We start from the raw sequence: 15,433 nt of genomic DNA on the forward strand, positions 1-15,433 counted from the left end.
TATCATACGAAGTTTCTTGTTGTACCTGTTAGGGTAGTAACCCGCTTTACATTCAGCATCGATAAGCATACGCACCGTGGAGGGGGACACACTAAAGTTGTCATTGAGTCGAGCTAAATCAAAACCCCTGCCACCGCTGTTTGCCAAATCCAAACTGTTTCTTGATGAGCATTTTGGTTGTTTTATTCTCGTGTGTGTGTGTGTGTGTGTGTGTGTGTGTGTGTGTGTGTGTGTGTGTGTGTGTGTGTGTGTGTGTGTGTGTGTGTGTGTGTGTGTGTGTGTGTGTGTGTGTGTGTGTGTGTGTGTGTGTGTGTGTGTGACATTAATTAAGGTCATAAAAAGCATGAAACTTGACTTTTAAAATGGTGCAAGAACCCTTACATAAACTAAGGCTTTTCATTCACCTGCTCCTCGGAAGGTCTTTTCCCCTGAGTTGTGAAGTCTTCCTTTTGACTTTATTGTTTGTATTTTGAAGTCGGAATGTGGAGAAAACATGTGCGCTGTAAACAAAGTCTGATGTGTTTTAAAGACGTTTTTAATGGTAGGACATTGTGTGTGAGAATTTTCACACACCAATTGATTCGCATGTATTTTTAAACACTGACAAACATATTGTGAAGACCCAGACTAAAGTAAAGTTTACGTAAGTAAAACGGCGACCACTTCTTCAAACATAAAAATAACAAACTGCCTCCATACTGCTCCTGTGGTGTCATCCAAGTGTCCTCAGCCCAGACATTCAAATTCGACTTGAAACGGCCTGGCACGCACAGACATCCCTGGCAGTATAATGTTGTTTCTACTTTATCTCTAGTAACATTGTCTCTCTTGATATGATCTGCTGTCGTGTTTTCCCTATCCATGTTCTAGTTAATTGTCAAAAAGTTAACCAATAACAAAAGTTTCGTACAGTTGGGTAGACAGAAACAGACATTTGATATGAAACCTTGTGTAGTGGGATTTTCTGATAGAGATGTGCATCTTCACTTGCCTCACGATTAAGTGATCAAATGTACAACAAGGCATCAATGCATCTTGGTGGTGGGTCATGATTGTGGTGGCAGCTGATCGTGGATCATGATGATGGATGGGGTGGTGGATCCTGATCGTGGTGGCAGCTGATCGTGGACTGTGATTACAACAAGACTGCTTCACATACAATACTCACGTACTCTACCATTACTGACAATAACTCCTCAATTAATTTGATGTTGCAATTTGTAAGCCCTATGAGACAAATAATGATTCGTGAATATGGGCTATACAAATAATATTTTATTAAATTTGTTTTTATTTTGATGCATTTCAATGTATCACATCCTCAATTTTCTATATTACTGCTTTTTAAAAAAAAATCAATTAATACAACCAGTCAGACAAATATGAACTCCTTAAAAGTATTATAGACTGTTTTTACAAGTAGCTGTAATTTACAAAATAAGGTTTTCATTTAAAAATCTGACTACAACAGTAAGTCTATGACAGGCGTCAGTGCTCTCTACACTGATATGACATTCATTTAGTTTAGACTTGTGTGCTGCACCTAGGGCAGCAATTGTAGTAGAGATGGCGATAATTATTGCAATATAACTTTTCCTCGATAGAAATTTAAGACGGGTCGATATAACGTCAATAGAACTCGTCCCATCAATGTTTTGACTGACAACACGAACAACAGATGATAATGAGCATAGCGCTGCACTGAACCAATCCTGTGTCTGGAATAGTTACAGCCATAGGTTAGGTTGACGCCCACAGAGCGGAGGAGGAGCAACAGCACATGTGTTAATGTTTGGGCTCCTGCAGAGTGGAGGACGATTCTGCATCGATGCAGTGACTGAACATATTCATGTTTTCAGCTACTTTAATTGTTTTCCACCGCTGAATAATAATAACACCGCTATTGAGGACAGACGCACATTATAGGTCCGGTTGTCCTGTGTCTATGTCGGAGTCTGCTTCCTCTTCACCCCCTCACTGACCTGCACTCACTTTACACTTTAACAATAAACACCATCACTATTTATTAGGACACGTACAGGACTGACATTTATTTTGTGTTTGTTTGATTCGATCCAGAGTTAATGAGATACATGTTTAAACCTGCTACACAACACAAGACATAATGTGACGCGCACATTCAGGACATCACGGTTAAAGTGACTGGAACGATCCGGCATCATTGATTAATAACTAAATACACCCACGCATGCACACACACACACTCCGGCAGACAGTTCTTCCCGCAGATTACGATGCAATGCAGTGTTTTAACTTCATTGTTGCAGAAGAAGCGAAGCCCCGTTTATCCAGGAAAATAAATATGGGTTTGGCAGGTTTTTTTAAAGATCAGTTCTACGTGTGAGTGATTAGAAAACATCAGAGGAGCAGAGTAACTTGTTGACCAGCGGAGTAATGCACCTCAGTGCAGTGGCGCTCATTTAAGATAAGATACGATAAGATAAAACTCTATTAATTCACACCCCAGGAAAATACGTTGTTACAGCAGCAGGCACGTCAGAATGAGGTAGACAAGAGAATAAAGAAATATAAATAAAATTAAAAACATGCTGAGTATGTACATTATATATTGAACTTGTATAAACTTTTCACTGCAGTGGTTTGTATGAAATGTTATAAGTAAATTGCAGTGGCACATGATGATTGTACGAGCAAGCATAAGAAAAAACATTTGTACATAAGAAAAACACTGTACATAAACGCAAATGTGCAAAAAAGTTTTTTTCTGGTTATTTGATTTATATCGTGATATATATCTACCGACTGATGTAAAAAAATTATCGTGACGATTTCTTTCCATATCGCCTAGCCCTAGCTGCACTCGAGGCTTTTAGGATTAACTCACTTGATTTTGGTAGCCAAAGGTCAAGGTTAGAGTGTCCTCACAAAGTATGTTATGTTTTTCTTGTACGTGATATCTTAAGATCAGCTTGAGGGAATGTCTTAAAATTTGGTACATACATTTATTTGGACTCAAAGATGAACTGATTAGATTTCAGGGCCTGGAGGTCAAAGGTCATAGTCAGTGACCTCATGTTCCTGTGAATGTGATATATTAAGACTGCCCGTAGAGATTTTCATTGTATCTGGCAATTCACTTGGACTCATGGATGACCTGATTCGTATATTTAATGGTCAAAGGTCAAGGTCACTGGACCTCCAAAACAGTGAATGTAATATCTCAGGAACACCTCAAGGGAACTATTTCAAAAAATTTGGCACACATGTTCACTCGGACTCCCTGATTAACTGATTTAGATTTTGGTAGTCAAAGGACAAGGTCATGGTTTTTGGCCTATTGAATGTGATATTTAAAGAGCTCCTTGAGGGAATTTCTTTAAAGGGCCCATATTGTGTCAAATACATTTTCTGGGCTTTTACTATCCGCTATTACTTGAAGGGGATCAGTAGGGACCCTCAAAGTATGAAAACAGTCACTCCGCGGACTTTTTCACTCAGTCCATTCTAAGAAATTGGTTATCGAAACATCTCGTTTCGTTGTTCCTCCCCGTATGAGTCATTCGGGATCACACTCGTCTCTCAGTCCCACCAGCCTGTACCAGTCCAGCCTCCAAACCCACTACCCCCGCACCCTGTCACCAACACCACCCCTCCACACCGAAGGTGACACCAAGCAGACATGTTGTTGAGCTAGCAGCTTGTCAGCTACTACAGGCTAACCACAACAAACGACACTGAAGAAACACTGCAGCGTGGAGGGATGCAAGGAAGAGAATGTGTCCGTGCACATTCCTCCTAAGAACATTACTGTTCGAGACCAGTGGTTACGCTTTATTTCTTCTGACGTGCCATGTCGGTGTTGAAACTCCGTTGTGAAACTCTGTACTGTAAGTCGGGACGTTTCTCCTGCATTGGCTGATTGTCCTGCTAAAACTTGAACAAACATGAGGACAGTGTAACTTCAGAAACATCCTGTTGTAACCAACTATAAATATGTGGCTGGTTTTCTATAGCTGCAAACATAACAATGTGACTTTCAGCTGTGTTTACAGCCAGAGATCGTAAATGCGCCAGAATGAGACTGGTGATAGGCCTGGTCGCGTGTCACTCAAAGTGCAGTCAGCCAATCAGAGGCAGGTGAAAACAGCCTGTTCTGTCTGCAGCTCCAGAGAGAAGCAGAACAGAGGACATGGAAATACCCATTGCAGCAGTTTTTTTGACTTTCAACCACTGATATATCATCTGGGGGGTACCAATACCTCAAATTAAATCCAAGAAAGGTGTAAATGTGGGCCCTTTAACTATTGATATCACTTGGACTCAAAGATGAAGTGATTAGATTTCAGTAGTCAAAAGTGACAGTCACTTTATATGAATCTGAAAAAAAGTAGAAATGTGTACATGGAAACTGCACTGGTTTGCAGAGGCATACAACTGGAGCATGGTTATTCTAGTTTTAATCTTGATCCATGCATAATTCCCTGGGAAATCTGTGAAAATGTCCAAAAAACGATCTGCTCTGTGTTAATGGGTGAAAGTGACTTGTTCTGTAAAGTGCTTTTAGCTGAAAAAACTACATATGCGCTTTATAAATGGAGACAGTTTTTATAGCTTTTGCAGTCAATTTAATATTTACCACAGATGTCCTCCAACATTTATATCTCAATTTAATAATAAATAATAATCAAAAATTAATGATAACAATTATTACCGTTCACTAATTCCTCTTATCTTGTTCATCATGATGACATCTTGTCTGTTATGGTGTTGAATTACTGCAGATACTCGATTGATTGATGGCTTGATCAACAGTAAATGGAAATAATTAATAACTGGTTATAATTTCAGCCTGGGTGGATGCAGTTTGGAATTCAGAATTCACAGAGAGACAACCACTCGATGACACCATAGAAGAACAACTGACAGCCAGTGGAGATGAGGCCTTCCGAAACCTCTATGAATGTTTATTGACCTATGCTGCTGACGGGCAGTCTGTCAGCAGCGTTGGCACTTTACAGGTAAAACTGATCTGTCTTCTGTTCCACGGAACTTGTATGCGTGGCTCATATACAGGCAGTTCAACATTTTTACTTTTACTTAGAAAATATGCATGGTAAATTGCATGCACGTTTCTGTTGCTCATTTTCCAAATCATTCTGTAAGTTTCTAGACGGACAGAATTTCATTAATTCTTGCAGATGCACAAAGTTAATTCTGAACATCAAAAATCTGAATCGAGTTTTATTGCCAAGCAGGTTTACACATACAAGGAATTTGCTGTGGTGTATTTTTAAGTGGTGTATTTTTAAGTATAAATACAAAAAATATTTTTAATATAAAAAATACTATAAGCACCAGGGGAGGTATTGTGATTTAAATATATTATGTAACCTAAATGTATGTTTACCTGTCCTTTGCACTTATCCAAAAATGTTTTCAACAATGTTAAAAACCAGAGAAATCCCAACTTTCTTTAGGGTAAAGGACTTCAGTTTTGGTTACCTTTTAATCATGTCATATCTGCAATTATCAGAACACACACACTAAACTTTAAGGTTTGTGGTGAAAGGGTGATTTACAAAAAACTATAAAATAATAATACTTTATTTATGTTTCTGACCTTGTTTAATTTCAGCTCAGAGTGAGTCTTAATTGTTTTACTTGGCTTGTCTTATTTCCTGCCCTGACATACAAAGAGAAGCAGAGGACAGATAGGTTGACAAGTCATTTTGTTAAGTGTAATAAAATCTTTCCTTGAGCTTGAATTTTGAGAAGATGTATTTTCTATGAGTGTTTTTGTTTCCTATGTGATACCAACATTAAGTGCTGAATTAATCTCATGTTGCATTGCAGAATATCTGGGCGATTCTGGTGGAGGACAGGGTGTCAGTCAAATCTCTGGTGGCTGTGCTTTCCTTCTTTGTCCTAACAGGAAAAGACAAAGTCGCAGATACCCAGCAGAGAGTCAGCAGCCTGCACGCTGCCTCACTCTACCTGCTGCTGCTGGGAATCCCAGGTGAAGAAATCTAGAAATACCTGACTAAGTCGGCTTGTCAGCCTTTGCAGTGGCTGCCCCTAAATTTCCCTAATGTCCCTAATGCCTCTAAATCATTGCTTAAAACTTGGGTTGGGTGATATGCTATAATGTCAGTACAGCCAACAACTGTCGATTGATGATATATCCCTGCCTGTGTGTGCGTGCGTGCTGTGCCCCTATGTGCTGGGGTAAGTAAGTCTTGCAAACGTGTAGTGCTGGCAAAAGATTGTAACACAACAAATCTGCACGGGCATTTGCATATACATCGTCCCGCTTAGCATGATATTGTGTGATTTATTTAATTATTTATTTTTTGTACCATTACGATACAACAAAAACACATGGTAACAAGGTAAAATTTGTTTAAAATAGTTAACATTTTTTCTTTGGAATAAGTACAGTATAACCCGCAATTTTTTTTTTTGCAGATGTGCTTGTGTGAATCACCCATTGTATCATATGTTCGTTGACGGGTTTTGATTTGTTATCGCATTAAAATGCTTTTGAGCAGATTAGTGGTTGTCACAGCGATCTCTTCTGGTAAAAAAAAAGGGAACCAGCTTCATAGGACTGAAAAATCTGAGTTAAACTTGCTGTTACTTCGATAACAGCAAATCTTGCTTAGTAGTACAGGCCTCTGGTTGAGTTGTGCAGTCAGATAATCTGAAAGTTTGGCAACAAATAAGGTGTAGGCAGGTATGTAAACTGAAGGACATTGTAATTGGCTATTAATGGATAACGATTTCTTGAATACACAAAATATTTGTTTACATTTTCATAGTGCTGCGCATTTGTTTGTTGGCTGTTTTTTTTATTTGACCTTCTATCTGTGTTTATTGCGTCCAGGGAGCATCGCCAACAAAGTTTTCCATGAGGTTTTATTGGACACATGTTCTGACTTGAGCTCTCACTGCTGGCCTCACGACTCTGGAAAAAAGCGCAAGAGGGATGGCCTTAAGACTTCTCAGACAGAGGGCAAACGGTCCAAACCGCAGCAAAAAGGCACTCCAGATGTATGATCCTCTCACAGAAACAAATCAAACCCATGGGACCATTATATGATGTGATGATGCAACATTTGAGACTTTTATACACTAACTTTACATATAGTTTCTTCTTGCACATTCAATTTTTTGCTCTGATTTTAGTTAGAAATACCATGTATGCATCACTAAGATTTACAAAAATTTGACATACAAATGAATATCTTTTAGATTATGGATTAACTACATTTGTATCATTGCTGTATCTTGCACAGATGTACCAAATGTATGATATGTATTATAATGAAATTAAATGTTTGGAAATGATGGTGCTTATTGTTATCCTCAGATGGAGGTGGATGAGGAGGAGGAAGAGGAGCTTTATTTCTCTGGTGTCGACTTGTTGAAGATCAGAGATGCTGTATTTCTTCTCGTTCAAACCCTCCTCAGACTCCTGCAGACATTTTCACTCAAAGGCAGACCACAGAGTGCCAGCAACTGCACCCAGGTAACGACAGGTCCACCATTACCCTCACTTCATACTACACTGGAAAGATGACCTGTTTTTATGGGGGGGGGGAGAGAGGTGTTGTTCTATCTTTATTCAAGAGTGTGGTCTTTCGGTTTGAGAGCAGGATTTAATTGATTTAGTGTTCAGATTTGTAATTGTTTCATTCAAAACCCTGGTTTTCCGTTTTCAAATTTGTTGGCGTGTAACAGCTCTGTTTCCCTAAAGCAGTAGAATGTAAGGTGTAGTGTTGACAAATTAAATTGTCCTACATTCTTCGTGGGTGTTCGCTTTACTTTTTTGAGAGGCTTACTCAGATGGTTACTTTAACCATGGTCATGTACTCCCGCCCTCTACAGCTTTTTTGCTGTTCCAAAAGTTTTAAATGAAGGGAAGTGCAGTACGTGTAATAAAGATGTGGAGGGTGGGAGTGCATGAACCTGAATACAGTAACCACTTGTTTGGGACTCTTAAAGAAAAAACGCTTACAAAATTTGAATGCGAAAACTGTAAGTCTGTCTCTTAAACGGAAAGGACACAACTTGAATAAAGATTGAAAAAAACATTGTTTATTTCCTTGCAGATCTTCAGTAAGCTGCTTTACTTTGAGCCGGTCCTTGGACACTTTAACTTTGCTGCTGTACAGTGAGTGACATCTTGCTCTGTCATGTAAAAGAATATATCCAGGACATGAAAGAGGAGACGGTAATTGTGTTATTTTTGCACAGAGATATCACCAAGTTGAGGAGTGTTCCTGAGATGGCTTTCCATGGCCTGCAGCTGCTCTGCTCACCAAAACACGGAAACCAGAGAGAAGTAAAATCGAATGCAAAATCATAGTGGGGCCACAACTTGCCAACTTGTTTGATTTTAATTCCAACATATCTCACAGATTCAAGCTGCAAAAATAGGAAACTTTTGATCCACCTGCTCTGGTGTGACTGGAATCTAATAGCCTTTTCTCTCTTTTTGTAGTGACACATAGAAATCACATGCCATTCACAAAGACATGAATGAAAAGCAAGATATACAGGGCCAGTTCAGGCCAAGCGAAGTTTTGTGATGCCAATGGCTTATAGAAAGTACTTTGCTTGTATTTTATATCACAGAAATTCTTACATTGTTAATTGTTAACAAAGGGGATGTTGATTTTAAAGACCAGAGTAAGTACTGTAACTGGGCTAAAAACAAGCCATGACCACAGACAAACCAACATGATGACAAGAAAGGAAATTAGAAATTATCTTTTATTTTTATTTTTTTTCTGGTACCTGTACTACGAAGCGAGTTCAACATAGAATCAATAAATGAAATCCAATTTGTATAGCACACATTCACAAATCACATTTGGCTCAGAGAAAAGAAAATCTACCCCAAAAAAACATTATTGGGAGAAAAACGCAGAAACTTCAGAGAGCCACATGTGAGCGATCCATCTCCCAGGACAGGCAGAAGTGCAATAGATGCTGCGTTTAGCTGAACAAATTCACAAAGTTACAATATTTACAACATTGATGTTAAACACTTTCTGATCAAAAGTTATGTTAACTATGAGTTTTCTTCGGGGGCCGTGGCGGCGAATTTCGATTATTCGCCAGAAAAAATTTCATGTGAAACACGCGATACATGTGAAATTTGGTCAGGAGTCAAACTTGTGAGTTTTCATCAGGGGGCATGTCCTTGGCATGGCGGTGAATCTTGATGACTTGCCAAGAGTCTTCAAGTAGATGTAACTTCCATGTTTTTGCTCTAATTACTCTCATATTACTGTTTATATGATTGACGGACGAATGTCCGTATTTCTCTCTCAAATAATCAAGAGAGTGAACTGCATTGACCCATAAAAAAAAATCTACTGTAGGGTCAGGCGCCTCGCACATGCTCCACTCAGAGTCAGTGCCTCCGGCCTGGCTACGCCAGGGACACACTGGAGGCAGAAGCGGCGCGAAGCGAACATTCTTATGCGAGCTGTTCACACCGGAAGCGCATTTCTCCGTGCCGGTCAGCCCGCAAATCTGCTTCTTCTGCTATTTTGTTATCCGTTCGGGGGGAAATGATGATGGTCTTCACAAGTGACCGACCTATGCAAGATGTGTTTTGAGATGTTGGTGCCAGGTCAGAGAAAGTAGTTAGTTGCATGAAAAGAAAGTATGAAGAGCATAACAGAGAAGTGCGTTCCTCTTACCTCTCTCCACTGTCCTCCCGTATTAGCTTGAATCTGTCCACTGTGGTGACCGTGTCTGGTGGTGTTGTGATTAGCCATGTCTCCGTAAACAGCATGATGCTTCACCGCCGGTAGTCCCTCTCATGGCTGGTGAAAGCCGCTAACTATTCCATCTTATTGGGTAGATCTTACATCACCCATGACGATGGACGGGACAGGTCTGTAGCATCTCCTCCTTGCGCGACGCTGGGCTCCGGCATGGCTCCCCGGCTCACAGTCTCACACAGTGACTAATAGTGGTTGGACGTTGGGTCCAGAGGGCAGGTTTCACACTTAGGTGTGAAGGACCATGGGAGAATGAGTTCTAGAAGCTCTCCTTTGTCTTTACCGGAAATACATTAAAAAAAAAGTAAGTACTTTGAAGTACTAAATGAAAAACTCGCAAAAGTACATGTTTTTTTTTCTCTATATCCCTTCTCAGGCTGCGTGAGTTCATGCTGTTATATTAGTTTTTAGCACAAATGCTACAAAGTAGTTTAAAAGTATTTATATAGTTGTATTTTGTAGTTCTAAATTTATTTAGTCCACATGCCTGTCTTATGCACAGTTCAGGGGGAATCTAGCGAGTTAAAAAAAATGAATCCTAGTTGAAAAACTGAAGTCGGTAACCTTGCTTCGTAGTACAGGCCCCTGGTCTCTAAAACTATTCAAGTAAAACAATACACAACTCTGAGTTTAAGTTGATAAATATAAATGGTCAAAAGTCTGTATTTATGTATTACTTTAGTCTTGATGACTACTCAAAGAGCTTTACAGTATAGTTTGTCATTCACTCACACACTCATGCAGTGCATCCATGTGCAGCATTTTATTCCTCACAAAGCACGTTGGGCAAATTATTGATGCCACAAATGCTCTAGAAGTGAACACAAATAAAACCGATTTGTTTGAATAAAATATAAAACATATTTTATATATAATAAAATACTAGTGTACTTTCAAAATGGTAATCTACTGACTGTACCATTCTGGTCAAAAATAAGTCATGACAAATATAAACAATTGTGTTCTTAACAAATGTGTTTCTGATGTTTCTAATCTAAAAATATGTCTGTTGTCCAGTCCTTGCGGAGGGTTTTCCACTGCCTTCTCTACGTCATTCTGATGATGAATAAAGGCAACAGGGGCAAACCCCCCCTCCTCGTAATCAGCCAGGCCATCCTCTCCACCCGCGACCAGGCCATACATTTTGTTTGGTAAACAGCTGTGATTTTATCAAATGTTAAACCAAACACTAAAATTACTTATCTAAATTTGATATAGTAATTTTGATGATATTTGACCCAAGTGATGCGTAGTGGCATAAAGTAATAATCTTTTTGTCTCTTGTATCCACATCAGCAGATTTATTGCTATGAGAGATTCAGTGAAGGCCAATATTTAACTTTAAAATGGCAGGCTTGACTGAAACAATTTTCACGGGTCACAATGACGACCTGTCAAAACATTGCTAAATGGAGGAAATTATGTTTTGTGATTCTTTAGCTTTATAAAATGTATGTCACATCAAAATCTGAGGCATGCTGAACAAAATTTGAATGTTAAATTCTAAAATAATTTATCACTGGTTTTTATAAAGCCACCAGTACATGCTTTCTTCATGGTAACTGTGCCTGTCTGTATCTAATTAGTTGCATCACACACTACAATTGTCACGAGCATGTGAAAATGGTGACATGAACCAATCCCACGTCCATATGGATATATGGGAATCTGTATGATTGGTATATAAAATGTTAATGCTTCACTTGGTCTTTATTGTGAACTATTTAGTGTATGTCCAACTTTTAAACTGCAGACATGTCACAAATGTATCTATTACTTTGCACATGATTTATATCTTTACAGTCATCTTGTGGATGAGCTAAAGCAGCTGGCATTACCTTTCCTGCATATCCTCTTGCAGCATATCTGCTTCCAGGTGAATCATCCAGCACACACTCTGCAAATACACACTCGCCATAAAAAAATGACTAAAGTATAGTGCCAATCTCAGCTATTTCTGTTTTAAAGTTATGAGGATATTCACATCAAATGTGATGAATGTATTGCTAGAATAGTTTGCTGTTAGATTGTTATTAGCTGATGCATTCGCATAGCCTTTCTCTGCTGTGGATGTTTAGATGGTGGAAAAGAGTGAGTTTCGAATCCATGGAGCCCAGGCTGTGGGTATGCTGACATCTGAGATGACAAGCACAGACTATGCCTGCTTCATCAAGTGGCTGTTCAACCTTTCCAGACACTCAAAGGTAATGCATCCCAGTCATAGACTGTATACAAAGATGGACAACATGATGCGTAGTAAAGGTCCTAAATCCCGCCTTAGTGGAAAGGGCATTGAACCAAACTAAACATTTTTCCCAAAGATGTATTCTGTCATTTATGTTAGTTCTTACTTATGTAATGTTTGGATTGAACATGACATTTTGGCGCGATTTATGGCGTTTTCACACTTTGTACAAAATCCTACTACAGATTTAATCCGATAGAGTTCAAATTTGGTATGTCATGTTTGGGACTTTTCTATATAAAGTTGTATTTTCAGCGAGTTTTGTGCAGGTTGTGTGGAAACGAATTTTAATGATTTGCCAGAAAACAGGAAATGCTTGTAACGTCCATGTGTATTGTCCAATCTGCCTCAAACTTGTCATGTACAACAAAAGATATGGATCTGTTCTGGACGGATCCATATGATCCATGTCAATAATATTCACATTGCCCCCTAGCTGTAACAGGAAATATCATGTTTACATTTGGTGTCCTGCAGCTAGCCCGTTTACCCGATGCATGTGAATTTTGTTTAGGAGAGCCTAAAGGAGTTGGTCATACCGTACAATGAAACTTCTTAGTTTTCATCAGGGCGTGTCCATGGTGTTGCTGCAAATTTCGATGTCTTGCCATACAACTTCAAGTAGCTGTAACTTCCACAGTTTTTGCTCCAATCACTGTCAGACTTCATATTTGTGATAAGGGTCCCGCCCTGAAAATATCTGTATGCCAATATACTATAATAGTCTCCGCGCCCCCTAGCTGTGACAGGAAGTACCATGTTTTATACTGTGACATGCTACACCTAGATTTTATTTTTTAGAAGAAAACTAAATAAGTTAAATCAAAAGTAGTAAATAATCAAAAAAAGGACACCTCAGGACATGAGATCATATTCAGTACTTACCAGTGGAATAGGCAGGGTGCAGTATATCAGTTAGATACACTGTAATGGATTCTGATTGAACATGTTTTAGTCACTGCTACTCTTGCTTTCAAGTTCATAAGGATATTTAAAAAAATTGTTAAACACTCTAATTCTAAAATATTATATTCCTAGTTTAACATTGGTTGGACCACTTGATGTGGAAAGTGTACCAGCCTGCATATGAGTTGATAGTAGCATTTTCTTTTCAGTATTTGAGAGATATCTACAAACCTTTTTACGAGAAACCTTCTGTGTAGATGGTGTGCCGACTCTTCTCTGTGGATGTGGTAATGGTACTGCTGGAGCAGCCTGAGAGGAGGCCGGGGGAGTGTAAGGAACCGGACCTTGCCTGCTTCCTGCCACACAAATTTCTGATCCAGAGCATGCTGTTCGCACAGCAGATGGATGAATCGCCCACTGTCCAAGGTCATGCCCTTTCCTGTCTGGCCCAGTGTCTGGAGCTGCCTTCACTCGATGTCACCCGGGCCATCCACGACCTCTTCTCTGCCAGTGAGAAAAACACCCAACACCATATGTAGTTGTATTTTCCTATGAAATTCATTCATATGTGAATAATCTGGGCTAGCTTGGGGTCTTAGTCTAGTACTTGTTTCAGACAATACTTTTTGTATATGCATGATCGCATGGGGGATTATATTTGAATTGTCAGAGAATTTATTTTAAGAGTTCTTGTTTAAATCATAAACTGTTTCAGTAGACACATTTCCACTAAAGTAACCTGTCTACTCCTCTGCTAAGCTGGAACCCAGACATTGTTGGATGGTGAAACCACAGAAGGTACACTTTTCCTTTTATTGCAGTTTGAGTTGAAGTTGAGACCTCCCAAACCACATGAGAAAGATAGATATCACTATTTGATTCTTGTCAACTTACTTGTAAAGGATTATTCTGGTTTGTTACAACTATAGTTTTATTATTATTATTCTTTGTACTCATCGAGTTAAAGCAACACAGTATACCGGGCGGGCGTAACGGCTCTGTGTTGCGTTCGTTTTTCACACCGCTGGAAGGATAAACTGTTGTTACACAAATGTAGTTTGAGGGAGATCGAACAAGTACACTAAAGTTACAGCAATTTCGTGTGTCACGGCGACTTGTTGAAATTTGACGCCACGCCGCTAACATGGCATTCAACTAAAACTCAGACTTCATCATTAATGTCTTGAGAGCATTCTGACAAAGTTTGACATAGTTTTGGTCAATGGACGATGAGGAGTACATCAAAGTGTAAAAAAACAAGACATTTCCTGTTGCCACCAGGGGGCGCTGTGACTTTAAGTCATGATTTCTGTGTAGATGGCAGGCCGGGATGCTTGTCATACATGTCCAGTTTGGAGTCAATTGGACCATGTATGTCCGAAATACAACAACCTTGTGTTTCTTTGGCGACTCGACACAGTTTTTTTTTTTATCTCCAAGTACTCAAGAGGACACTCACTGAATTTGAAATTGATCTGATGAAAGGTCTGGGAGGAATTCGTTAAAATACACAGCGTGTAAAGAGGCCAAACTGGCCACTAAATTCAAAATGGCTGACTTCCTGTTACGGTTATTCAAATTATTGCCTGTTACTTTTTTTCCCGTCTGGTCATAATCTACGTGTGTACTGAATTTCGTGAAAATCGGAAATTGCTCGGTTTAGGGGGCGCTGTTGAGCCATTTTGCCACACCAGTTTCCAATTACTCCAGAATATGTACATTTTCACCAGGCCTGACGAAGTTTGGTGAGTTTGTTTAAGCCTCCAAAAATGGGATTAATTTTCCTGAACAATCAAACGAAAAGCAATAGGACGGTGCTTGTGTCCTAATAATCTTAAAACCTTGACACGGAACACACGGTTCACAATTAGATTAATGTTGTCATGTTGATTTTTGACATAAACGCCTTTCAACCTGTGTCTGAAATGCTTGGTTTAAGCTCTCTGTGAGCACCCCCCTCCCGCTAAAGCCTAGTCTGCTCTGATTTGCGAGCTGACCCACTCTGTTGTGATTGAACTGCTTCCAGCGCTTGTAGGAAACTCTGGCCTCTGCTTTCGCTTGTTAGCTCGCTTTGTTGGGGGCTGTGCCACAGTAGCTGCTACACATGCATTATGCAAGAAGGAAGTATTGGACAACTGACAAGTTGTTTCAAGAGCAGTGTTTTCTGTGGGGCATATGAGCTCCCTTTACTGAGAACAGATCTTTTCCATACAAAATAACACACTTGAGGGAAAAACTGAAAAAGCATAATCTTTTTCATTTAATACAAGAGCAAGCTTGACACAGCAATATTGCAAACTGGGACTAACGACAACAGGTTGTCCAGACAAAGTAAACTCAGACTCTGTGGTCCTGAGGTACAGATCCACTCTAAACAAAGAGCTCTAGGAAGAGTGTGGCTGTGTGTACTAACTGGGCACGTTAATTTCAGTGTGTTCATTATGAGCACTGGAGATGATGGCTGGCGTGGGTGATGAACAAGGATGCAGGGAAAGACAAAACT

The 15,433-nt window shown here is 39.5% G+C and overlaps 1 protein-coding gene and 1 long non-coding RNA gene across 4 annotated transcripts in view; one reads left to right on the plus strand and one right to left on the minus strand.

The window, feature by feature from the left end:
- Positions 1-15,433, plus strand: part of ncapd3 (non-SMC condensin II complex, subunit D3) — a 60,777-nt gene that overhangs the window by 663 nt on the left and 44,681 nt on the right. For all 3 annotated transcript variants that reach the window (XR_004698867.2, XM_035184350.2, XM_035184351.2), the window contains exons 2-12: positions 4,831-5,000; positions 5,836-5,998; positions 6,866-7,032; positions 7,352-7,510; positions 8,094-8,155; positions 8,239-8,326; positions 10,797-10,930; positions 11,583-11,655; positions 11,858-11,983; positions 13,188-13,440; positions 13,690-13,728. Coding sequence is in view for 2 of the 3 variants with exons in the window: in XM_035184350.2 (XP_035040241.1) it covers positions 4,831-5,000; positions 5,836-5,998; positions 6,866-7,032; positions 7,352-7,510; positions 8,094-8,155; positions 8,239-8,326; positions 10,797-10,930; positions 11,583-11,655; positions 11,858-11,983; positions 13,188-13,440; positions 13,690-13,728 (1,434 nt within the window). In the remaining variant the exon portion in view is untranslated. The remainder of the gene's footprint in view (positions 1-4,830; positions 5,001-5,835; positions 5,999-6,865; positions 7,033-7,351; positions 7,511-8,093; positions 8,156-8,238; positions 8,327-10,796; positions 10,931-11,582; positions 11,656-11,857; positions 11,984-13,187; positions 13,441-13,689; positions 13,729-15,433) is intronic.
- Positions 8,740-9,947, minus strand: LOC118125605. Its single transcript, XR_004698868.2, has 2 exons — positions 9,696-9,947; positions 8,740-9,591 (listed from the first exon to the last, which is right to left on the minus strand). It is a non-coding gene; the product is annotated as an uncharacterized LOC118125605 (long non-coding RNA).

This window comes from Hippoglossus stenolepis, chromosome 18 (genome assembly GCF_022539355.2).
Source record: "Hippoglossus stenolepis isolate QCI-W04-F060 chromosome 18, HSTE1.2, whole genome shotgun sequence".
In the NCBI taxonomy this organism is placed as follows: Eukaryota; Metazoa; Chordata; class Actinopteri; order Pleuronectiformes; family Pleuronectidae; genus Hippoglossus; species Hippoglossus stenolepis.